Source organism: Schistocerca piceifrons, chromosome 7 (assembly GCF_021461385.2).
Source record: "Schistocerca piceifrons isolate TAMUIC-IGC-003096 chromosome 7, iqSchPice1.1, whole genome shotgun sequence".
NCBI classification, from domain to species: domain Eukaryota; kingdom Metazoa; phylum Arthropoda; class Insecta; order Orthoptera; family Acrididae; genus Schistocerca; species Schistocerca piceifrons.
In genome coordinates, this window is record NC_060144.1 from 439,537,283 (window position 1) to 439,564,948 (window position 27,666).

The 27,666-nt window shown below is 40.6% G+C and overlaps 1 protein-coding gene across 1 annotated transcript in view; it reads left to right on the forward strand.

Annotated features, from left to right (window-relative positions):
* LOC124805178 (vascular endothelial growth factor receptor kdr-like) overlaps positions 1–27,666 on the forward strand; it is a 511,639-nt gene that overhangs the window by 74,668 nt on the left and 409,305 nt on the right. Inside the window, exons 3-4 of the mRNA XM_047265665.1 lie at positions 21,119–21,272; positions 23,981–24,117. Of these exons, the coding sequence (XP_047121621.1) occupies positions 21,119–21,272; positions 23,981–24,117 (291 nt within the window). The remainder of the gene's footprint in view (positions 1–21,118; positions 21,273–23,980; positions 24,118–27,666) is intronic.

Consider the following 27,666-nt stretch of genomic DNA (forward strand, 5'->3'; position numbering starts at 1 on the left):
CTATTCTTAGGATGAAACTAGGTGAGACCTAGGAGAATGTAAACATACTTTTATTTGTTGATGATCTACAACCATTTTTTAAGTAAATCCGGTGAATTGATATCAGGTTTGATAATAGGAGTTTCCCTTTCTTCAACAGATTTAACAAAAAACTCCTCTAGCATCTGCAGTAACACTCTTTATATTTCCATGCAGTTTTCACTTATTAGTGGAATTCTACCCCCATGAACCATGGACCTTGCCGTTGGTGGGGAGGCTTGTGTGCCTCAGCGATACAGATGGCCGTACTGTAGGTGCAACCACAATGGAGGGGTATCTGTTGAGAGGCCAGACAAACATGTGGTTCCTGAAGAGGGGCAGCAGCCTTTTCAGTAGTTGCAGGGGCAACAGTCTGGATGATTGACTGATCTGGCCTTGCAACACTAACCAAAATGGCCTTGCTGTGCTGGTACTGCGAATGGCTGAAAGCAAGGGGAAACTACAGCCATAATTTTTCCCGAGGGCATGCAGCTTTACTGTATGGTTAAATGATGATGGTGTCCTCTTGGGTAAAATATTCCGGAGGTAAAATAGTCCCCCATTCAGATCTCCAGGCGGGGACTACTCAAAAGGACGTCGTTATCAGGAGAAAGAAAACTGGAATTCTACGGGTCGGAGTGTGAAATGTCAGATCCCTTAATCAGGCAGGTAGGTTAGAAAATTTAAAAAGGGAAATAGATGGGTTGACGTTAGACATAGTGGAAATTGGTGAAGTTCGGTGGCAGGAGGAACAAGACTTTTGGTCAGGTGAATACAGCATTATAAATACAAAATCAAATAGGGGTAATGCAGGAGTAGGTTTAATAATGAATAAAAAATAGGAGTGCGGGTAAGCTACTATCAACAGCATAGTGAATGCATTATTGTGACCAAGATAGACGTGAAGCCCATGCCTACTACAGTAGTACAAGTTTATATGCCAACTAGCTCTGCAGATGATGAAGAAATTGATGAAATGTATGATAAGATAAAAGAAATTATTCAGTTAGTGAAGGGAGACGAAAATTTAATAGTCATATGTGACAGGAATTTGAGAGTAGGAAAAGGGAGAGAGGGAAACATAGTGGGTGAATATGGATTGGGGGAGAGAAATGAAAGAGGAAGCCGTCTGATAGAATTTTGCTCAGAGCATAACTTAATCATAGCTAACACTTGGTTCAGGAATCATAAAAGGAGGTTGTATGCATGGAAGAATCCTGGAGATACTAGAAGGTATCAGATAGATTATATAATGGTAAGACAGGGTTTAGGAACCAGGTTTTAAATTGTAAGACATTTCCAGGGGCAGATGTGGACTCTGACCACAAGCTATTGGTTATGAACAGTAGATTAAAACTGAAGAAACTGCAAAAAGGTGGGAATTTAGGAAGATGGGACCTGGATAAACTGACAAAACCAGAGGTTGTACAGAGTTTCTGGGAGAGCATAAGGGAACAATTGACAGGAATGGGGGAAAGAAATACAGTAGAAGAAGAATGGGTAGCTCTGAGGGATGAAGTAGTGAAGGCAGCAGAGGATGAAGTAGGTAAAATGACGAGGGCTCGTAGAAATCGTTGGGTGACAGAAGAAATATTGAATTTAATTGATGACAGGAGAAAATATCAAAATGCAGTAAATGAAGCAGCCAAAAAGGAATACAAACTTCTCAAAAATGAGATCGACACGAAGTGTAAAATGGCTAAGCAGGGATGGCTAGAGGACAAAGGTAAGGATGTAGAGGCTTATCTCACTAGGAGTAAGATAGATACTGCCTACAGGAAAATTAAAGAGACCTTTGGAGAAAAGAGAGCCACTTGTATGAATATCAAGAGCTCAGACGGAAACCCAGTTCTAAGCAAAGAAGGGAAAGCAGAAAGGTGGAAGGAGTATATAGAGGGTCTATACAAGGGCGATGTACTTGAGGACAATATTATGGAAATGGAAGAGGAGGTAGATGAAGATGAAATGGAAGATACGATAGTGCGTAAAGAGTTTGACAGAGCACTGAAAGGCCTGAGTTGAAACAAGGTCCCAGGAGTAGACAACATTCCATTAGCACTACTGACAGCCTTGGGAGAGCCAGTCCTGACAAAACTCTACCATCTGGTGAGCAAGATGTATGAGACAGGCGAAATTCCCTCAGACTTGAAGAAGAAGATAATAATTCCAATCCCAAAGAAAGCAGGTGTTGACAGATGTGAAAATTACCGAACTACCAGTTTAATAAGTCACAGCTGCAAAATACTAACACAAATTCTTTACAGACGAATGGAAAAACTGGTAGAAGCCGACCTCTGTGAAGATCAGTTTGGATTCCGCAGAAATGTTGGAACACGTGAGGCAATACTGACCCTATGACTTATCTTAGAAGCTAGATTAAGGAAAGGCAAACCTACATTTCTGGCATTTGTAGACTTGGAGAAAGCTTTTGACAATGTTGACTGGAATACTCTCTTTCAAATTCTGAAGGTGGCAGGGGTAAAATGCAGGGAGCGAAAAGTTATTTACAATTTGTACAGAAACCAGATGGCAGTTATAAGAGTCGAGGGACATGAAAGGGAAGCAGCGGTTGGGAAGGGAGTGAGTCAGGTTTGTATCCTGTCCCTGATGTTATTCAATCTGTATATTGAGCAAGCAGTAAAGGAAACAAAAGAAAAATTCGGAGTAGGTATTAAAATCCATGGAGAAGAAATAAAAACTTTAAGGTTCCCTGATGAGATTGTAATTCTGTCAGAGACAGCAAAGGACTTGGAAGAGCTGTTGAACAGAATGGACAGTGTCTTGAAAGGAGGATATAAGATGAACATCAACAAAAGCAAAATGAGGATAATGGAATGTAGTCGAATTAAGTCGGGTGATGCTGAGGGAATTAGATTAGGAAATGAGACACTTAAAGTAGTAATAAAAGAGTTTTGCTATTTGGGGAGCAAAATAACTGATGATGGTCGAAGTAGAGAGGATATATAATGTAGACTGGCAATGGCAAGGAAAGCATTTCTGAAGAAGAGATATTTGTTAACATCGGGTGTGAGGAAGTCGCTTCTGAAAGTATTTGTATGGAGTGTAGCCATGTATGGAAGTGAAACATGGACAATAAATAGTTTGGACAAGAAGAGAATAGAAGCTTTTGAAATGTGGTGCTACAGAAGAATGCTGAAGAGTAGGTGGGTAGATCACATAACTAATGAGGAGGTATTGAATAGAACTAGGGAGAAGAGGAGTTTGTGGCACAACTTGACAAGAAGAAGGGACCGGTTGGTAGGACATGTTCTGAGGCATCAAGGGATCACAAATTTAGCATTGGAGGGCAGCGTGCAGGGTAAAAATCATAGATGGAGACCAAGAGATGAAAACACTAAGCAGATTCAGAAGGATGTAGGTTGCAGTAAGTACTGCGAGATGAAAAAGCTTGCACAGGATAGAGTAGCACGGAGAGCTGCATCAAACCAGTCTCAGGACTGAAGACAACAACAACAACAACAACAACAGTGGAATTCTCTACAGTGCTGCAATTATGTGCTTTTTAGCTTCCACAATGGCATTTTCATACTCATTACTACATTTAACACAGGATAATCTTGCATGGTCAGTCTTCAGACTATTAGACATGCTATACAACAGCATAACATGGTTTTTCAAATTGGCCAGACGTTTAGTTTTATTTTGGTTGTTTGGAACCATGGTTTCCAAGGCTTTGGCAATTATTTTGAAACAATATTATAAAAATATATTGGCGTCAGCAGCCAGAGATTGCGGTCATGTGTGTGTGTGTGTGTGTGTGTGTGTGTGTGTGTGTGTGTGTGTTTTCTATCTCCGATGAAGGCCTTGATGGCTGAAAGATCATTTTCTGACAATCTTTTTGTTGTGACTATCTGCGACTCAGCATCTCCACTATATGGTGAGTGGTAACTATCCTTTTCATAATAATATTGTTACATTCCATCCTGGATGTTCCATTGTCCAATTAATTTGCATTTGTTTATGGAAAGCTCTCATTAAATTGTGTCAAAAGTGGATTAAGAAACCTATCAAATATTATCTTTCCTGACACAGTACTTGAAGTATAATGTGTGTCACCGTAACATTGGGCAAGGCAGTCTCCGTCAGCAAGGGACTTACAAGATCTGAAAATTTTATCGTTAATGACAGATCTGGAGATCCCAACTTTTGGGACATGCCTAGTTACATTAGTCTTATTGGAACAGAGCCTACTTATATAATTTAGATACTGCAGAGTGCAAACAGCACTCAGTAAGCTGAGTGGTGGAGTGATGGGTCTGTGGGTCCAGTGACACACGGGTGGTAAAGATAATTGTTTTATTAAACTTCAGGTACACATTGAATCATGAGTAATGTGAAGCAGAATCACACCACTCCATCTTAGGCCGGAGATGGCTAGCAGGTGGCTGGTCTCTGCACTGGATGCATGCATAGGCATTGCTGACATAAGGCTGAGCAGTGGCTTGTGGTCTGACAGTCAGCCAAGTCCCTGACATCAGCAGCATTCTCCATTTTCTGCTGTAACTGCATTTCACTGCAGAACCTGGTGACTCAGGCTCGGCTCGGGTCCATCGTGGAGACAAGTGAAGACTGCTATGCACAGGACATGAGCTGCTGCTCCCTGGCAACTGTCTGGTGACCAGAGGCACAGACAGCTGGTTAGCGTCACTGTGGCACCTTCTCCCAAAAGAATACTCAGAGCAGGATGCAACTGGCCCGACCCTGTCTTGAACCCATGGCTGCAGCTGGTGGCGCCCAGTCATCTCGTCTCCTAGCAGGACCCTGGCATTATAGTGGTGCTGCTGGATTCTGGATTAATCTGCCTTACAGTTCACAGCTATTTATATGGCTCTGAGGTGCATCTGTTGCACTATTATGTGGCTCCTGGTCATCTAGCTCACAACATTGGTCTTTCATCAGTGTGGTGAATCATCCTGTCCACCATGGCTATTACTGCTGTGTGGTGTAGGTTTTGTTGAGCACAGTTAGCCCTTCTCTCAAGCCTTTTTCGTACATCTTATTATGAACTATAGGTCACCAAACTGCGTTTACCTGTCATGGTAGCTAATGCAACACAGAATTATGATCTGGAAATGGAAATATTGTCACATCTCCCAATTCTGCTGCAGTTTTAAAATTGACAAAAATATTGTCAAGGCATGCTTGATTTTGTGTGGCTCTATTATTGATAGAATGTTAATTACACTGTCTCAGATATTTTTCAGCTCTGTGACACTATCTTTAAGTGTTTATTGTGTGTGGCAACTACTGTATAGTGGTCCTTAATGGCATGACTGACAGGTACTTCAAAACCAACAGTCCAGTGAGATTTGATACTAGAACTATATGGATTAAGTGTTTAGCACAGTGGTCAGCAAACAAACTTAAGATTCCCTATATTGTGTGAGTTTCATTCACAACAAGAAGCCTAATATGTGTAAGACTTACTTCCATTAGTCTTACACCAGATGCTTGAGAGATGCAGCCAGTGGTCAGTGACAGAACATGTATCAGTTCTGTTCTACGAACAGAGTATACCTGTCTACCGTGTAGTGTCACTGTGCAGTTTTTAGAGAAATTTATAAGGAAGCCACTGTAAACCACAGGATGGTAAGCACAGTGTGGCAACGTGTTGATCAGGGCAAAAAATATGCAAAAAGACTGTGAGATGGGCCAGCTGTGTGCTAGGCGAAACCTGCACCATGCTGCAGTAATAGCCAAAGTGGACAGGGCAGTGTCACCACACCAGGGCAATACCCATGTTGTGAGCTATGTGACAGGGAGCTGGATAAAAATGCACCTCAGAGCCACATAAATGTCTGTGAATTTTGAGGCAGATTCATTCAGAGTCCAGTAGCATCACCCCAATGCTAGGTCCATGCTAGATAATGAGATGGCTGGGCATCACCAGCTGCAGCCACAGCTTCAAGATCAGGTCAGGCCAGTTGCCGTGAGGCATGATTTGATTGCTAGATTGAGTACCATCAAAAATTGTTTGGACCCCCATTGAGAGTACCATCTTCTACCAAGTCAAGACACTAGAAAGTGTGTAGATTGTTATGGGGAGAACTACATCAAACTTGATTCAAAAAGTAGCAATTGTGAGTTCCCGTTACAGCTGTATTGTAGCAAATGTCAGAAAGAACAAGTATAAGGAAAAACACACAGTTTGTTACTTCTGAACTGACAATACAGCAGAGCATCATTTAGGTTTCCTGCCAGATTAAAGATAACAAACTGGAAAACACAGTGCTGGAAACTGGACTGTCGAAAAATATTGCTTGTGACTGTTACGGTGTGTTAAGTCATTGTGACTAATGACAGTAGTCCAATAGGTAGTGTCAACAAGATTGAAGAAATAGATGGGTCATACATAACTTGAAAATACGTGAAAGGATGACTTCTCAAGAACTAAACTGAACAGATTAGGGTATTCGGATGCATTGAAAGAGACTCAAGAAAATGTTTCGTTGTGGAAGTGTATTCCAGGACCAAACAAACTTTAGTGTCTCTTATTAAGAACTTTATCATGACTGGCACCAAAGTCCTTACAGATGGATGGAAATCGGACAACACTTTAAAGGAAGAAAGGTTTCACCATGAGTTTGTAAACCATTTTGTTGAATTTGCATCTTCTGATGACCCGTCTGTGCACACACAGAGCATCAAATGATTATGGAAATCCCAGAAATCATCCATCCAAAGGGAAGGACGAACAGGAGACCAAGATGCACTGTATATCTTTCAATACTTCTACTTCCACAGTTTGCACTTACGTGGTATAAAACTTACCTGTGAAACTTTGTCAGTTTTCTTAAGAGATATTGCTAGACTGCAACACAGACTATGGTAAAAAAGGACTTATACCAGCAGTAAACATATCACCCAGAGTTGTCAAGAATGAAGATATCAATGACGAGTAAGGTAAGTGAAATTATATATGTCGTCATTGGATCATTTTCATTTATTGTTTTCATTGTTGCCAACGCTATAAGCATGTAGTGACCACTACTCACGTTAACTACTGTGTCTTCACATGTTAGTTCTGTTCGCGCCATCCATAGATACAGTTCTGTCACAAATTCAGTGACTGCACGGTCAAAAATGAATGGCGTAAACCACCAAGTTTGAATCCACTGCTTGGAGTGCTGAATAATGTTGTTGCCTACTCCTCGGAGTTATAAATTTTGTTTTTAGGTTTATTCTGTTCCTTGGTTACTGTTTTGTTGTTACAAGTTAACTATAGCAACTGTGCTTCTTTTTCTGTAATACCAAGTAATAAACTGTTCAAGTCTATTCTCAGTGCATGTTTGAATATTTATTAAGTACGAGTAGTTCTACATGACAAAAATATACCCATCAGTGGTGAGCCCAATGTGATTCGCGCTGAGAAAACTGGTCCTGCAACACAATTGATTACAGAATGGAATCGCCTGCAGTATTGAGACTGGCTGTTCGCCTCCCACCGTTTTGGCCACATAATCCAGTTCTGTGGTTCGTCCAGGTTGAGGCCAGCTTTTGCTATGCTGGAATTACAGTGGATGCGACTAAGTTCGCATTAATAGTGAGTCAGCTCAAGCAATGCTATGCTTCCAAAGTTCAAGATATAATCACAGCACCACTGACCGAGAATGTATCCCGAAGACTGGCTAAAATTTACAGACGCGCAAAATTTGGCACGGACTTCAAAGCGAGATGCCTTTAATAGGTTCCACAATGAAACATTGTCTAGAAATTTGGTAGAAAATCCAAAGAAATTCTGGTCGTATGTAAAGTACACAAGCGGCAAGACGCAGTCAATATCTTTGCTGCGCAGTGCCGATGGTACTGTTACCGAGGACTGTGCCGCTAAAGCGGAGTTATTGAACACAGTTTTCCAAAATTCCTTCACCAGGGAAGATGAATGGAATATTCCAGAATTTGAAACATGAACAACTGCTAGCATTCATTTCTTAGAAGTAGATACCTTAGGGGTTGCGAAGCAACTCAAATCGCTTGATAAGGGCAAGTCTTCAGGTCCAGATTGTATACCGATTAGGTTCCTTTCAGATTACGCTGATACTATAGATCCCTACTTAGCAATCATATACAACCGCTTACTCACCGATAGTTCAGTACCTACAGATTGGAAAATTGCACAGGTCGCATCAGTGTTTAAGAAGGGCAGTAGGAGTAATCCATCGAACTACAGACCTATATCATTGAGGTCAGTTTGCAGTAGGTTTTTGGAGCATATACTGTATTCAAACATTATGAATCACCTCGAAGGGAACGATCTATTGATACGTAATCAGCATGGTTTCAGAAAACATCGTTCTTGTGCAACGCAGCTAGCTCTTTATTCACACGAAGTAATGGCCGCTATCGACAGGGGATCTCAGGTTGATTCCGTATTTCTGGATTTCCGGAAAGCTTTTGACACCGTTCCTCAAAAGCGACTTCTAATCAAGCTACGGGCCTATGGGGTATCATCTCAGTTGTGTGACTGGATTCGTGATTTCCTGTCAGGAATGTCACAGTTCGTAGTAATAGAAGGCAAATCATCGAGTAAAACTGAAGTTATATCAGGTGTTCCCCAGGGAAGCATCCTGCGACCTCTGCTGTTCCTGATCTATATAAATGACCTGGGTGACAATCTGAGCAGTTCTCTTACGTTGTTTGCAGATGATGCTGTAATTTACCATCTAGTAAGGTCATCCGAAGACCAGTAACAGTTGCAAAGTGATTTAGAAAAGATTGCTGTATGGTGTGGCAGGTGGCAGTTGACGCTAAATAATGAAAAGTGTGAGGTGATCCACATGAGTTCCAAAAGAAATCCATTGGAATTCGATTACTCGATAAATAGTACAATTCTCAAGGCTGTCAATTCAACTAAGTACCTGGTATCAAAATCACGAACAACTTCAGTTGGAAAGACCACATGGATAATATTGTGGGGAAGGTGAGCCAAAGGTTGCATTTCATTGGCAGTACACTCAGAAGATGCAACAAGTCCACTAAAGAGACAGCTTACACTACACTTGTTCTTCCTCTGTTAGAATATTGCTGCGCGGTGTGGGATCCTTACCACACCGGGATCCTTACCAGGTGGGACTGACGGAGGACATCGAAAGGGTGCAAAAAAGGGTGTATTATCACGTAATAGGGGAGTGAGTGTGGCAGATATGATACGCGAGTTGGGATGGAAGTCATTAAGGCGAAGATGTTTTTTGTCGCGGCGAGATCTATTTACGAAATTTCAGTCGCCAACTTTCTCTTCCGAATGCGAAAATATTTTGTTGAGCCCAACCTACATAGGTAGGAATCATCATCAAAATAAAATAACAGAAATCAGAGCTCGAACAGAAAGGTTTATGTGTTTGTTTTTCCCGCGTGCTGTTAGGGAGTGGAATGGTAGAGAGATGGTATGATTGTGGTTCAATGAACCCTCTGCCAAGCACTTAAATGTGAATTGCAGAGTAGTCATGTAGATGTAGATGTAGATGTAGATGTAGATGTAGATGTAGATGTAGATGTAGATGTAGATGTAGATGTAGATGTAGATGTAGATGTAGATGTAGATGTAGATGTAGATGTAGATGTAGATGTAGATGTAGATGTAGACGTAGCCGCAAATGATCTAGGAGCCATTCCTCGACTTAATCTATATCAGATGCTGGTCTGACCACTTGTTGATACCACAGAAGATTTGGTGAGCAGGCTAGAAAGTGCAGTAACCCCTGTGCCTACCCAAATGCAAATGGTGGTTAGACGTAGGTGCCACCGACTGCTCAACTACATCATCCAGCACCTATTCTTACTGACAGAGTATCAGGCCAGAAGTATTTAATAAACACAGGGTCCAATCTTAGTATCCTGCCCAGATCATCACTGCACTGTTGCATGCCATCCACTGCATTTAGCTTGTCTACCGCAAATAATTCAGCAATTGCAAAGTATGGCACACAGTGTGAAGAATTGCATTTGGGGCTCTGCTGTTAATTCACATGGGTCTTTACTGTAGCAGACGTGGCCAAAGCAATAATCGGTGCCGATTTATTAGCTCACTATAAGCTCCTATCGAATGTAGCGAGTTCCCGCCTAATAGACAGTGTTACTGGACTCACAACCACTGGGTACCATTGTGATGCCAGAACATACATCATCAAGGTTATACAGGTTGCAGATGAGGAGTATCGTCTGCTGCTGCATGAGTTCCTGACCTTAACAAGGCCTCCATGCGTGTCACAGCAAGTATTGCACGATACGGTCCACCACATAAAAACTACAGACTGTGCCTTGCCTGCCAAGATGATTGGCTCCAGAACGCCTTGCCAATGCTAAAACAGAATTCAACATGTTGTTACAAGAAGGTATCATCTGACCCTCAAGTAGTCTATGATCATCTGCACTGAATTTAGTACCCAAAAAGGGAAAATCCTGGCGCCCATGTGGCGATTACAGAGCGCTCAACTCACGGACCATGCCTGATTGCTACCCAGTGCCACTACTAAAAGACCATAGCCATGCACTGCATGGAGCTGCTGTATTCAGTGTTATAGACTGTGCAAAAGCGTATTCCCAGATTCCTGTGGCAACAAATGGCATTCCAAAGACCACTATTATTATGCCATTTGGGTTGTATGAAAGCAAGTTTATGACCTTTGGCCTGTATAATGCTGCTCAAACCTGGTAGAGGTTTATCGATTCTGTCTTATGTTGGCTGAACTTTTGTTTTGTATATGTGGGTGATGTGTTGGTGTGTTCATCATCCAAGGAACAACATCACCAGCACCTGAGAGAAGTTTTTGAGCATTCTGAGAAGTACAGCATGGTGTTAAACACAGCTAAATGTGTGTTTGGCCAACATCAAGTTGATTTCCTGGGTCATCGAATATCTTCTCAGGCTCATTACCGCTCCCTGATATGGTTGAAGCCATACTGCAATTACCCAAGCCATCTACAATAAAAGAGCTATGCAGATACTTAGGAATGCTCAATTTTTACTGCCATCATTTACTATGCACTGCCAAACAATAGGTGCTGTTGACGCAGCACTGGCTAGTTCCAAGGTTAAGAGCAGCTCTCCTATGCAGTGAACCGAGGAGATGAATGTGGCTTTCGAAGTAACCAAAAAGAGCCTAGCACAAGCAGCACTGCTGATGCACCACAAGCTCAAAGTTCCACTGGCATTAGTGGTGGATGCCAATCGGTTAGCCATTGGTGCAGTCCTCCAACAATGGGTGGATGGTGCCTCGCAGCCACTGGCTTATTTCTTGCACAAGCTGTCACCTGCACAACAAAGATGAAGCACATATGATTGGGAACTTTTAGCCATATATCAAGCAGTCAAGTACTTTCAACCACAGGTTGAGACACGAGAGTTTGTAATATACACTGGCCACAAGCCTTTGACATATGCCTTCAATAAAAACAGCAACACTTGCTCTCCACCGCAGTACAGCCAATTGGAATTGCCTTATATCAGGCGTCACTAATTTGGTTGTGGACTGCCTCTCTAGAGTGGCCAGTGTCTCACAGCCTGTGGACAGGATGGCACTTGCCAGGGTGCAACAAGAAGATTCTGAGCTACACACCATATTGCAGGACAACACTGCAGCACTCAAGTTACGGCAAGTAAACATTCCTGGCGAGAACATGAAATTGTACTGTGAAGTGTCACATGGCAGATCACGCCCTTTTGTTCCCATTGCATTTCACAAGCCAGTGTTTGAGTCCTTACATAATCTTTGCCACCCAGGAGTCCGGTTGACATTCAAGCTAGTGTCTCAAAGGTTCGTGTAGCAGGGGATAGAAAGAGACTGCCACAAATGGATGAGAATGTGCCAGCATTGCAAAATCACTCGCCACATTCATCCCCAAATAGGAGATCCCAGACACTTCTTCTTGCTTCGCCCATGTTCATCTTCATGTGGTAGGACCACTTCCTCCATCGGATGGCCAGCAGTGCATATTCACAATGATTGACAGATATATGCGATGGCCTGAAGCAGTATCTAGGGACAACATCTCTGTGAAAACACTAGCCACTGCTTTCACATCTACCTGGCTGGCAAGATTCAGCTGTCCGCTCCATATCACCACCGACAGAGGCCAATAGTTTGAGTCAGATTTGTTCACACAATTGGCGAAGTTCTGTGACTACGTCCATCACAAAACAACTAGTTATCATCCGGCCAGCAATGGCATGCTTGAATGTTGGCATCGAATGCTAAAGACTGTGCCATGGGACATCTTGGACATCTGCAATACCCATAGTCCTGCTGGGTCTATGAGCCACATACAAACCAGATGCAGAGTCCTCAGTAGCTGAGTTGGTTTATGGTGAGACTCTGCACCTACCATGGGAGTTTGTTGGCACAGGCCTACTGTCAGAAATGCATGACTAACCAGAGTTCCTTCAAAAGTTATGGGAACTTGTAAGTCATATCAAACCCACAAAGGCCTCCAGGCATGGTTGTACAAACAACTTTTGTGCATAACAACCTCGAAAGGTATTCACACGTTATGTTATGTACAGACTGCATCAAGCCACCACTGCAGCCACCGTATACTGAACCCCATCACATCCTCCGCAGAGACACACACACGATGGTCATCATAGTAATGGCAAACAGGCCACTGTGTCTCTTAGCAGAGTGAAGCCGGCTTACATTTTCACAGAGGCATCACCCACCCTATCGTCAAGAGCTCTATGCCTGACAGATGCAACACCTCGACTTTCAGCACTGCCGCCACAACAGGTCGATGCAGAACCTGTACACACCACCAGCTCCCGTAGTAACTGCTACTCACGTCAACTGCTGTGTCCATACATGATAGTTCCATTCGCGCCATTCATAGATACAGTTGAGTCACAAATTCAGTGACTGCACAACAACAAATGATTACCGAGCGAGGTGGCGCAGTGGTTAGACACTGGACTCGCATTCGGGAGGACGACAGTTCAATCCCGTGTCCGGCCATCCTGATTTAGGTTTTCCGTGATTTCCCTAAATCACTCCAGGCAAATGCCGGGATGGTTCCTCTGAAAGGGCACGGCCGACTTCCTTCCCCATCCTTCCCTAATCCGATGAGACCGATGACCACACTGTCTGGTCTCCTTCCCCAAAACCAACCAACCAACCAACCAACCAACAAATGATTGGCATAAACTGCCAAGTTTGAATCAGCCACTTGGAGTGCTGAGTAAAGTTGTTGCCTACTCCATGGAGTTATAACTTTTGTTTTTATGTTTATTCTGTTCCTGGGTTGCTGTTTTGTTGTTACAAGTCACCTATAACAACTGTGCTTCTTTTTCTGTAATACTGAGTAATAAACTGTTCAAGTCTATTCTCAGGGCGTGTTTGAACATTTATTACTTACGGGTAGCTCTACACAATGAAAATATACCTGTCAAGCGAAATCCACATCGTTCATCTTTTGTCATAGTAGTTCCTATCACTATAAATTAAATTGATAACTTGCTCCAAGACAGTCGCACATTCGATATATATTGCTTGTAAGCATTCTTGAAAATCGCTGAACATTATTGTAAAATCTGACAGAAAAGTCGGAAATCAACATTATTTGCCGCATGTATGAAATATCACCAGTTAAGAATGGCTCAACAGTTTTGGTGGATTTTTGCCTTTTTAGTGTTTGTAATTGTCAGGACAAGATTTGTATGATTGGAAATTTTTGGAAAATCCATGGGAAAAGTCAGAAATTAAAATCAGTTGTGAAAGATCATCACTTGAGAAGGATGGTAATGGTGTTTTTGGAATGAAAATAATGAAATTGCATTCTGTTTGACGTTTCTGCCATCACGTTTCATACCAAGATATATATACATTTACTAGATAGGATTGATGGAGTACATTGAAAAAGTTCAAAGAAGGGCAGCATGTTTTGTATTATCGTGAAATATGGGGGAGGGTGTCACTGAAATGATACAGGATTTGGGCTGGAAATCTTTAAACAAAGGCATTTTTGTTGTGATGGAATCTTCTCACAAAATTACAATCACCAACTTTCACCTCCGAATGTGAAAATATTTTGTTGACACTGACATACATAGGGAGAAATGATCACCACGATAAAATAATGGAAATCAGAGCCCGTACGGAAAGATGTAGGTGTTCATTCTTCCCATGCACTATACGAGATTGGAATAATAGTGAATTGTGAAGGTGATTCAATGAATCCTCTTCCAGGCACTTAAATGTGATTTGCAGAGTATCCATCTAGATGTAGATATAGGTGTTGTCACCAAAACTCTCGAAAAGTTCTTGACCAATTTACTACACATTTTTACATGATACTCAACTGAACATTCAGGCGGAAATGGATGTAGAGAGGGGACAGGAAGAGAAGGAAAGAGAGGGCAGCAAAGAAGAGATGGAAAGAGGGGGGGTGGGAGGAGCTTTTGCACATAGAGATGAGGGGAGGAGAAGATGTATGGAGCTACTGAACGTACAGACGGAAATGGACATAGAGAGTAGGAGGAGAAGATGGATGGAGAGAGGGGGAAGAGGTTACACACAGAGAGGTGGGGTGAGGAGGAGATGTATGGAGAGAGGGGGGGGATGAGGAGATGCACAAAGAGAGAAGGGACAAGAAATTTAGAATGTATATGCAATTTCCATACATATTTAGCAGTTGTAAAGCATTACCAGGGTCTCTGTAGTGTGTTTAAAGTAAGTTGCAACTTTTGACAGCTCAGCACAGAGCGAATGGAGGGAAGCATAGTTGTCAGTGTTGTAGCACCCGTCAGCAGATGACCACAGTATAATGCCAGTCCTACTCAATGCAGAACCTGGCAGGCTTGCTTGACAATGTGTTGTGTACATAGATCCGCGTAGTCAGCGCGTACACAACTTTCCCACTACAGCGCGCCCTGCTAAGCTCAACAGCGGAGGCGCAGCACTCGTCCGTCTCCGCACTACAAGATGACGCTGTCATAGAGACGGACCAAATTCTGCTTCCGCTGATCCGCGTATTAATACGTAATGCAGCCAATGAGATTGCTGCTAACATAGAACCTTTTCACCTCGCGGATCACACTCGCGCAGTGATACCTGAATGCACGAGGTATTATATTGAGTGTACAGACCTCCGATTAGTCAGTCTGCATTAGTCTATAGTCAAGTTTCAGTATGCGCCTAGTAAGATTATCATATTCCTGTACATAGCGATGAAGAGAAATGTATAGACACTTTGTCAAGTATCAGAGTTAGGTGAGAAGAAGATTAACGTACCAAGACCAAAGGAACTTCAGATTGTCAATTGTAAATAGCATCCAGAACCAAGTTAAGTTATTTTTCTGCTTGTTATTATTTTAATAAATGTGTGTGAAGTTCTGTTTAAAGTTGGTCACTGTCAATCTGCTACTCTAAGTGTGCAAGTGGCATTTCTATCATCTAACCTAACGGCAGAAGATAAACATGCCACGATAAGACCACGAGACATATTGCTGACACTCGCCTACTTCATTAGAGCGACAAGCCAAATAATCTCATGGTGTGTGTACTGAAGGTCTTACAGTATGCACACCACACAGTGTGAACAGAAAGCTAGCTGATTTGCAGTCTTTCTGAAATGATTTTAAAGAAACTTTGCCTTATCTGCGGCTTGGGCCTTAGTGACCATATGCCTGCTCCGCACTCCTCCTCCATCATTCCCAGTTGTGAGCCTCCTGCCACCACTCGTCCACTCCTAGTCCCATGTCCTTGGTGTCCTTGTCAATATTGTCCTTCCATCTAGTTCACGGTCATCCCCGGTACCTCCTTCCAGCTACAGCTCCCTGAAACACATCATGGGGTATCCTCCCTTCATTCATCCGTGCTACATGTCCAGCCCAGGTCAACCTTCTTCTTCTTATTCTTTTTATAATGTCAGGCTGTGAGTAAACCTCTTTTAATTCTTGGTTTTTTCGAATTCTCCATTCCCCTGTTTGTGAATATATCACAGGACCATATATTTTTCAGAGGATTTTTCCTTCAAAAACAAGTAGTTTCTCTTCATCTGTTCTCCTGAAGGTGAGGCTTTCACAACCATACATAACCACTGGCATAATCATACTTTGTTGCAGCCTGATCTTAAAACTTCTTGACAGGGATCTTTTCTTCAACACATCCGAAGGCTAAAGTATGCTCTGTTGCCTCCGACAATTCTTGCATTTATTTCAATTTCACAGTGGTTCTGATCACTGCAGAGACTACCAAGGTATTTGAAAGTATTTGACCTTTTGAATCAGAGACTGTCCACCGTGAGCGGCTCCCCATCTCTCGCTGACTTGCTCAAGACCATGTATTCTGCCTTATTTTCACTGACTTGCAGGGCTGCCCTACTGGCAAACTTCAGTATGAGCCTGCCATTATTCTGAGCTCTTCTCTACTACCGCTGATTAGGATTATATCATCCGTGTATGCCAACCGAGTCGTTGACATGTCTAGGGGTATTCCAAAGGGGTCAGTTTTCATAAATTCCCAGTCTATTTTTTCTAGCACAAGGTTGAATAATATAGGTGAGAGGGCATCTCCCTGCCTGAGGCCGGTTCGAACTTCGAACTGTTCTGATAGATCGGTACTTGTTCTAGACACATTGCCACCAATTGGATTATTTTAGATGGAAACTGACATTCCTTTAGTACTCTGATTACAGTACCTCTGTGTACGCTGTCATAGGCTTTATGGGGTCAATGAAGAGCATGTGCATGTCTGTATTATATTCCCAGCATTTCTCCGTTGTTTGACTTAGGGTAAATAGATGGTCCACTGTTGATCTTTTGCATCTAAACCCCCATTGGTAGTCTCCTACAGTTTCTTCAGCAAGTGGTAGTATCCTATTTAGGAGGCATAGAGATGGTACTTTATAGCTGACATCTAGCAGAGATATTCCTCTGTAATTGTCACATACCAGAAACTACTCGGTAATAAATTCTCATTCTCTCACATCCTATAGTTTAAGTCATCAGCTTCATGACGAACTACCTATCATGTCATCAACAGTCACAGTTATTGTGATATTTCAGTAATAGGTAAATTACTTAAGAATTTTTTAGTTTGCATTGAAAAGTAGGTGTTGCTATGAATTTGTGTTTGATGCATGTTAGGTCACATGTTGCTGTGTATTAAATGTAGATAATACATTGAATTACTCTTTAAACTTGCCAGGATATCGCTGTCTGTTTCCAGTCTTAAGAAAATGTAATGTACATAAAGCTCTCCAACATGAACTTGGGTGTCAGTGAAACAATTAGGATGACCTATTCATAAATTCTTCATATCTCACAAATGTTTTGAGTTATCGAAACAAGATTCTGGGAAACGATAACAATATTGAGACTGTTTTGCCACATGATTAATATGTGGAACTTCCATATCTACAGCGATATTCAAATGTCTACAGATTTTTCAGTTAAATAATGTTATTATTGAGGGCCATGGTGAAACAAGAACTGCTGTGTTTTTTTCAACAATATGAGTGAAGGAGTTACATGTTTATTTTTATACCCAGAATTTGCTGCTTCATAAACTGTTGACCTGACTTGCACTCAGTTGTTAGTTTGATAATACACTATTTCAGGATTCTGCTGCAGTTTCAGTTGCATTGCAATATATTTCTAAACTCTGCTGTGTCTTAACAAGAGATGTTGCAACAGGAGAAGTTATGTATTCCTCAAAACTCATCACAGTTCTTCATGAATCAATGTCTCCTCATCTACCTTCTTGGTATTAAGCCAAACAACTCACGACTAATCCTGTCGTCTAACATTTGCAGTGACTTCTTTTATCAGCATTTCGGTCTCGGTGAGTGTAAACTTCTTGCTGTTTTTTGCACATTACATTTCACCTAGGCCCATACACTCTGTCAGATTTAAATGAGCATGATACAGATGAAAGCTTAAACTATGTCCTTTGTCGTTAGCCAGTTCGTTGACATGGTAGCATGAAGTTTTGGCTTGTACAGCACTAAAAAATTCCATGAACTTTGCCGTATACATATTACGTTAAACTTTATTTCATGGAACATTTCTTTGTACCCCAAGCAAAATATTGGCTTTTGTCCACTGCATTGTTGGCTTTATGCATCACAACTGAGTGGTATGGCGTTTTATCCATTACTATTGCTGAATTCTGATGAATGTTTTGCAGCAGATCATTGTCTTCCCAGCTGGTGAACATGTTCTTGGATGACAATTTTATTGCAAATCTCATATTCCGATGTACTGCACTGTTATCATTAATGCAACGCCAACACAAAACACTTCTTTCGCAATACCTACAGAACACTTAAATGCCAGAAAATACGACTTTATCGACAAACATTCATGTATCTGAGGCATGACACCGTGTGATACTATTTGCTCACAGTGGGGCAACGTGGGGGGGGGGGGGGGGGGGGGGGGCGTTATCAGCCGAACGGCTGGTGGTGTGTGATAGGGGAAGCTGGCTTGCTATTGGTGTTACCTGGGCAACAGCACCACGTTCCCCTCTGGTCAGTCAAACACCAAAGTGGCAACTAATTTTAAACACCCTATAGTATGTATGTTCATGTGTATGTATGTGTAGGAACTACAGTACTCGGGTAGCAGTTACATATAACAACAACTAACAGGTCGTACTATTCCATACAAACATCTTTTATTGTTCTATAAGGTACAAGCATGTTGTCACAAACATCAATCAGAGTGAACTAACTGCAGGTCCAGAGAGGTTAATTGAGCTGCCTCAGGTCAGCAATATTGTTGCGGGCGACCCAAGGGGTTACAACCCCATGTATCTCTCTCTCTCTCTCTCTCTCTCTCTCTCTCTCTCTCTCTCTCTCTCTCTCCCCCTCCCTCCCCCCCCCCCCCCCCCTCTAATTTTACAGAGTGCTGAAGTTGCAGGGGTAAGCCCTTGCTGCTAGACCACTCTATCTACACCTACACATCTACACATATCTCCGCTAGCCAACAAATGGCATGTGGCAGAGGGCACTGTTCGCGCCAAATTCATATTTCCCCCCCCCCCCCCCATCTGTTCCACTCACAGATTGTGTGAGGGAAAAATGACTGAACGCCTCAGTACGGGCTCTAATTTCCCTTATCTGTGAATGGTGATCATTGCACAATTTGAAAGTTGGTGGTAATAATATATGCTCTACACCCTCGGCAAAGATCAGATTTTGGAATTTAGTAAGCAGCCCCTTGCATCTAGCGCATGGTCTATCTGCAAGTGTGTCCCACTTCAAACTTTCTATGAGATTTGTAATGCTCTCACGATGGCTAAATGTACCAGTCATGAATCTTGCTGCTCTTCTTTGGACCTTCTCAATCTCTTGAATCAGACCCAACTGGTAAGGGCTCCATATAGCGAACAATACTCTAAGACTGGACAAACTAAAGTATCGTAAACAGTTTTGTTTGTTTAAGGACTGAATCGCTATAGGATTCTACCAATAACTGCAATCTATAGTTTGCCTTACCCATTACTTGTATCATCTGATCACGCCATTTGAGATCATTTCATATAGTCACAGCCAGATACTTGATGGATGTTACCACTTCCACATACTGGGCATTTATTTTGTACTTGTACATTAGAGGGGATTTTTGCTTTGTTGTACACAGTAGGTTACACTTACTAATAATGAGAGTTAACTGCCAGTCATTACACCACACATTTATTTTCTGCAAATCCTTATTGATTTGTTCACAACTTTCGTGTAATACTACTTTCCTGCACAGTCAATACCATCAACCAGATCATTTATGTAAATCGTAAAAAGCAGTGGACCTATTACCCTGCCCTGGGGCACACCTGATGTTACGCTTGTTTCTTTAGAAGTCTCCCCATTCAGGATGACATACTGCTCTCTGTCTGTTAGAAAACTTTCTATCCATCCGCATATGTCATGAGATAGACCATAAGCGGGCACTTTTTGGAGCAAGCAACAGTGTGGAACTGAGTCGAAAGTCGAGGAACATGGCATCAATCTGGGAGCCAGTATCTAGAGCCTGTTATATATCATGCACAAAGACAACCAGCTGTGTCTCACATGACCGCTGTTTCCTAAAACCATGCTGGTTTCTGCAGATGAGCTTCTCAAAGTATAGAAAGGTCATTATGTCTGAACACACAATATGTTCCATGATTCTACAACAAATTGATCTCAGTGAAATTGGCCAGAAATTATGTGCATCCAATTTTCTACCCTTTTTATAGATTGCTATGACCTGCGCCTTCTCCCAGTCCCATGGAACATTCTGCTGTTCCAATGATCTCTGATAGATTATGGGTAAGAATAGTGCTATATTTGTAGCATAGTCAAGATAAATTCTTACGGGGATACTATCTGGGCCAGATGCCTTCTTGGTGTCTAAGGATCTTAACTGTTTTACAATCCCGGATACACTAAACGCTACATCAGCCATCCTTGCATTTGTTTGATAATTGAAAGAGGGAATGGTGCTGCAGTCCTCTACCATAAATGAGTTTTTGAAAGTTAGGTTTAGAATTTTGGCTTTCTGTTTATCATCATCCATTACATTACCCATACTGTCAGCAAGAGAAGGTATTGAATTATTTGTAGCGTTCATAGATTTTATGTATGACCAAAATTTTTTGGGATTATTTTTAGAATCTGCAGATAAAATATCAGCAGCAGATATGAGTTGTAACAATGACACATGAACCATAATTGCTCTTAGGGGCTTCTATTGTTTCGTGGCAGGAACAGATGTGTTTGGCACCAACTAGTGCCTGTCACGTCCACTGCAACCCACAGTCCATCAGTGTTTTGACTCACATTCACTACTGAAGAGATGTACTAACAGCAGATGTTGTCCCCTGTAAATCCAATGGTCTATAGGTTCTGTGGATGATGTTTCCAGATGTTATATCCTCATCAATGTGTTCCTCAGGACATGATCTATAACCTCTCAGAATATGTCAATATACAGGTATTCATGTTCCACTCTGTGTATGTGTAATTATAGTATGCATTAAGTTACTGAACATGTAATTTTGATGGGATATTGCCATATTTATGGAACATACGTCAATAAACATCTGGTACTATCTTTGACATTCTGATTCTAAGAGGCTATTAATTTTGTCTTTTTTTCTGCTTCTAGGACAGTGAACCCAACATACATTCAACTTTGAGGAAAGGCAAATATATATCATCAATTCAGCTGACAGATGTTACATACAAGGCTGTTGGATATTACCATTGTTTGTTTGATAATAACAGTGAGAAAAATACATCTATATACTTGTATGTCAAAGGTGAGAAGAGGACGTCAAAGTAAATCTGTTGGGTTATTAACTGCTCTATTCCAGTGAATGAGTACTACTTCACATGTGGCTTGTTGTCTCTGTGAGTAAATTCCAGAATGTAAATCCAGAGATAAAAGATTCAGTTTCTAATCAGTCCTTGGGTTTTTCTGTCACACCTTGCTTCTTTCAACTTGGGTAATGATTTGTGACACAAAAGGATACCAAGTTCCACTGTGGTTCAGAGTCCATGTGAAACTGTTGTTCACCCTAAAACTCACTGGGGACAATCAGTTCAAAGGTCAGAGGGAGGTGAGAACACTACTCCAAAGTGGACCATGCCTAGTAAAGCACTTCATGAAAATGATGCATTCTCTTGCTTTGTAAACAGTGTATAAATTTTTAGCAGAGATATTTAATGATATGCAATAGCCATTATATTTGTCATATAAATTATCATTATTTCAATTGACCTGCTTCACAGAGATCTTCACTGAACTGAATATAAACTTATTTATTGCTGTGAAATCTCAACATGGTCACTTATATTATTATGTGTTTGAGAGAATTTTTTAAATTTTGAACAAGTTATGTTGTATTTTTTGTGACAATGAACATCTGAGTCTTATTAAAATCAGTTGGTTTAGATATTCTGTCATTAGTTTCAAGGAAGTACATGATTAACAATGTTTTTGGAGTATTATTTTTGTTATGCATTTAAGTGACAGAGAGAGCTCTTTAATGTCTACAGTGACATTTATTGTTCTAAGATAAACTGTGGAGTTGCATCTTAGGAATTTACTGAAGTATAAATTGTACCACTTATTGCCTCTTTATTTTTTTAAGGTGCAACAGATAGGTGTCACATCCCTATCGCAGTAGATTGTGTAGTAACAGTTTAGTGAATAAGATTCTGAAAAGGAAGGTTTTGAACAGTGTACTGTAAGTTAAAGTTATGCGTGAATTTGTCTTCTTTTTCTGCATTCCTTGCCAAAATTATTGATGAACTATGGGGGTACAAAGTTGACCACTATTTCAGTTTTATACCACACAAATTTTGCATTTTTTAAAAAGCACTAAATCATGTTATTTTGGGGAAATATGCAAATTTGAAGTCATTTTTTCATGTTACCCTATTCACAAAATTTTTCTGGCATTGCCAATGTATTATAAATTTATAGAACTAATTTGTGTGGATAGGGTCATCATTTTAAATTGCACTTAACTATGGGAATACTAGGTAAGAATGTAATCAGGCTTATGGGGGGGGGGGGGGGGGGGGTTATTTGGGGGTATTGACAGGACAACTAATAAAATTGGCTTTGTAAAAAACTGAACAACAATAAAAGGCAATTTGCTCTTAATGAGATACATGGTTAATGCTTGATGCAACATCATGCTTGAGTGAAATAGCCTCACACATAAATTCTTCTATTGTTTTGTGTTTTGTACTTGCTGGTGATAAGGACTTCACATATTAAGAAGTAACTCTTGTGTAGTGTCTAAGCAGAAGACATTACATACCAGTCTCAAACAGAATAAAACCTACTTATTCTTTTATCAATTCAGTTTAATTTCAGTCAAATTTTTACATCTATTTGTGATCAGTTTTGCAGGTTTAATGCTTCGTATTTATACATATTAGATGAGTAATCAATGTCATATCTCTCTGCAAGTATGCTGGATTGCTATAAGCCAGCATCCTCTGACACAACTGCTACACAACAGATAAGTTCAGCTAAACTGCAGATTGGAGATAAAATAATAATATAATAGTTTTTATTCTCCATAATAAAATATATATGAGCAGACATCACCAACTTTTCTGGTATTACAGAAGCAATAAGAATACATTCATCTCTACTATAGAATCATTTTCTACCATTGGTCCATCAAATTTTCTGCACTCTTACTCATTGGTAAGTTGGGTCTTCATATCCCAAGCAGCATTATAGCAGGATATTGGCTGTTTAATTTGTCATTATCACAAGATTAACACTTTCACAAACAGAAACTTACTACTTATTTGAATTTTGCTTGGATCTAATTTACATCAGTTGTTGCAGAACACCTTTACTTCCAGCTTATTTCATTATTATTTTCTAATACTCTTGCACAATAACTGCCTAATCTTTGATGACACTGCTTTTATCCAATCATATATGAGCTGTTGCACTTCATTTCTTAATTCCCATTCAAATATTTATCTTACATATTGCATCTGATCTTTTGTTCTGCATTTCTTAGTGTTTGTACCACTTTCTCTACTTGCGTGAAATGTTTTTTCATTGTAATTGGAGGCCAGAAAAAAGGAATCTGAGATTTCAGTGATACTTAGTCTATAAGATTACTTGTAGAACTTCATGACAGGTAAAAACTGTGTACTGGATCAGTACTAAAATGTCTTTTCCCGAATATGGATCCTTGCCTTTCAAGCTCTTACCAACTGGCTATCCAGGCATGTCTCTTTGTCCACCATCATGTATCCAGTTCTGCCAGTACTTCTACCATTCTTTACAAGGTACACAGAAGCTCTCCTGTATATCCTGCTGCAACAGCACTCTTTTCTGAAAAAGTCTACTTATTTTCTTCATTTTATGCTTGTGTTATTTTCATTAGTAGAAATATCTGACTGTGATGGATAATGAACTCCAACATTTAACTGTCATCTTTTGCTTTGTACTACTTAATGAGATACATGTATTATTTTGTTGCCACAGATACGAAGAACCTGCTTACATATAGTGACGAATTCTTTGCACCAATACATGGTATGCAGTATCAGGACATTGTCATTCCTTGTAAGCCAACACACCCTGAAGTGAAAGTGACGCTCTGCCACAATGGTGATGAAAAAGTAAGTATTTCATGGGTAAATATGTAGTGTGAATGTACTGAGTGACTTTAGCTATACAGAGTGTCCCAGTATGAATGGTTGATATGCAGATAAATGGTATGAATGACCATTTGAAGCTAACAAGTGTAGTAAACTCAGGCTCTGAAATGCTCTATGAATGGTTGATATGCAGATAAATGGTATGAATGACCATTTGAAGCTAACAAGTGTAGTAAACTCAGGCTCTAAAATGCTCTTAAGGTATGCATTTTAGAGCCTATGTTTACCAGACTTTTTTGCTTCAAATAATTGTTCCTGTCGTATCCCTGAATACTGTGTATTCCTCCTGGGTCATCATGTATACATGATTATTTATAAGTACTCCCAGGGTTTCAGAAGATGAGTGCACTTTTAAACTAAATGATGTGCAGAATATAACCACATATTGGTGGATAGAGCATCTGTCCAAATTCTTAACTTTCATTACAGGTGTTTCAGTACAGGTCCTGTTTGTGAAGTGGCAGATGTCAAATATGTACATATAGTTCATTGTAGTCTCTGACACAAATTGCCTGGGAAAGTGTTGGAGCAGCTCTTTTTGGAAAGCTTTTTGGAAAGCTGTTTGTTGGGTTGCCTGCCTGCATGCAAAAAGTAATTTGAGTTGACAATACAGAATGGATGATTTGCCTACACCTTCTGACAGTCTTCTTTCTAGTGCAACTACACCACAGTGCACATTAACTAATCAAAATGTGGAGATATGCCATATACTGGTAGTTGTCATTTTCTGTATGTGCTGTAGTTTTTGCACAGACATCATATGAAATTGCGGAGCTGCTTGGGAATGACCCTATGTTCTGTGGATTATTATATATGTACATTACCAACAATATCTGTAATTCACAGTTGTTTCTCCAAACCATATGTTATGAGGGAAGATCAGAAAGCAACACACAATAATTTTATTACCAAAATATTTAACAAAAAAAAATCACAGATGAACTTACTTCTTTTGCCTTCCTTTCTACACAGTCACCAACATTCGCAATACATTTCTCCCATTGTGGTACCAGTTTCAATAAGCTCTGTTTCTAGAAGTCTGGTTGGTTGGAGTATAGCCATCTGTAGGCTGCTGATTTCACTTCCACTTTTGTTGCAAAGAGTTGGCCAGTCAGGCATTTCTTCATGGGACTAGACAGATAATCAAATTTTTAATGGAGGCTGCTGCATTCACAGTAATCTCATGTTCAACAAAGTCCACTAATAACACACCATACATTGTCACAAGCACTTTCCTTAGTTTCTCCCAGTGTATATAATGTTAAAATAACTTATGGCAATGCAGGTGGGTGACATTGATGACAACTACTTGTATTTCAACAAGAGCACGCTGCTATTTTCAAGGCAAAACCGCAGAAACTAAGTCCTGTGCAAATGAATTTAAAATCTTCTCTCTCTCTCTCTCTCTCTCTCTCTCTCTCTCTCTCTCTCTCTGTCTGTGTGTGTGTGTGTGTGTGTGTGTGTGTGTGTGTGTGTGTCTATATATGAACACTAGCACCGTCATGAACCAATATTGCAGGAGAGTATAAAGAGTCTCAATTCATATTGTGCTGTTCCCCCTAGGTTATACAGCCTCCCTAAGGTCCACAAGGAAGATGTTCCTCTTCATCCAATTGTGAGCAACATTGGTGCTCAAACAGATCATGCAGAAAACACCTTGCTACTCTGTTGAGCCCTATTGTAGGTTGGTGTGGACACCACATTAAGAACTCAGTGGATTTCTTACATAGATTAGAGGGAATGTGTTTGAATGACGCTGATGTTCTAGTAAGTTTTGGTATGGTATCTCTCTTCACTTGTGTTCCTCTGTCTGATTTGTTATGGTACATTGAGGATAGGTTTGGTGTTGAATTAACAAACCTATTTTGACATATGTTGACTTTCACTTACTGTTTATTCGATGACCAGTGCTGTGAGCAAACAGATGTAGTTGTAATGGGAAGCCCATTTTCATCTATTGCTGCTTATTTGTTTGTCGAAGATCTTAAGGAATCTGCCTTAGAGTAGGGGCTTTGAAACTTGCATGTTTTTGCAGATAGACAATACTCCTGTTGGTTGCCCTCAAGGTACTGAGAATTTGAACGACTTTTTAGAACACCTAAACACCAGAATTCAATCCACCTGAATTTTCGTTTCACGAAGGAGGTAGAAAAGGACAGCTGTCTTCCTTTCCATGATGTGTTGGTCAGGAGGAAGACAGGTTGTATGTTGAGCCTTGCTGTTTATAGGAAGCCTACTCACACTGAGTTGTATCTGCATGCAGACAATTGTCACCATCCGGCTCAGCATGAAGGGCTACTTCATACCTTGGTTCACAGGGTCATGTATCGCCAGAACAGTTATAGTGAAAGACAAATTACACATGTGTTGGGCTATTGACCAACTGTGCTCCAGTTGAGTGATGGCAGTACCAAGGTGGGCGAAAGTCCATGGCCTTTTTGCCTTACATAGGGAGCATTTCAAACAGAATTTATCACATTTTGTGAAAATTTGATGGGAAGTGTGTTTTTTGACCACCATCTAAGATCAGGGTCCTTTTAAGTTTCATAAAGGATGATCTTGGTTTGCGTAAGGTGGGTGTCTACATATTGCTTGCAGTTGTGGTCTGTCGTACAGTGGTCAGACTATCTCAGACTGTGGAGAACCGGTGTACTGAGCGTAAATGGCACACAAGCTTAAAACAGCTAAGGAAATCTGCCATTGCAGAACATTGTCTTGGCTCTGGTCATCCTATATAATATATCATCACAGAGATTTTGGCATGCACTTCCAGCTATTTGGACAGTGTTATTAAGGAAGCTATTGCAATTAAATTAGAATTAACTTTATAAATAGAGATGGCGGTTCTTATTTAAACCATTTCACTTGCTTGTCAAGAAATAAATGGACAAAGTGTTTGCTACCTCACTTGTTGATTATTAATTTCACTATCGATTACTTTTCATGTTGGTCATCTTTGTGCTTGTGTGTGTGTGTGTGTGTGTGTGTGTGTGTGTGTGTGTGTGTGTGTGTGTGTGTGTGTGTGTGTGGGTGGGTGGGTGAATGGAGTTACTCTGAAGACTGTGGTTTTAATTTGCTTGCATAGTGCAAGCAAAAAAAAAAAAAAAAAAAAATTAAAAAAAAAATAAATAAAAAAAAATATTAAGTGTCATGTAATATTTTGTGTAATGTAATATCTTTTATAGACACCTTTTATTAACCTGACACATTCCACATCATTTCGAAGTGTCGTATTCACGATCTATGGAACAAGTACTAATCTAACCTAGTGCTTCCTTGCTGCAGTTTTACCTTGAAATTGGTAGTGTGTGCTCCTATTGAAATATTGACAATTGTTGATGACATCACATGGCTGATTCCCATAAGTTACCACTGCAGTAAGATTCACAGTTTCACATGCTGGCTGTTCAAAATTGCTTTCTCAATGGCTTCGTTATTTTGCAGGGTTGCAGCTGTTACTGGCTGCCTGGAGTGTGGCAAATGGCTTAAGTTCACATGACCCTCTTGGAA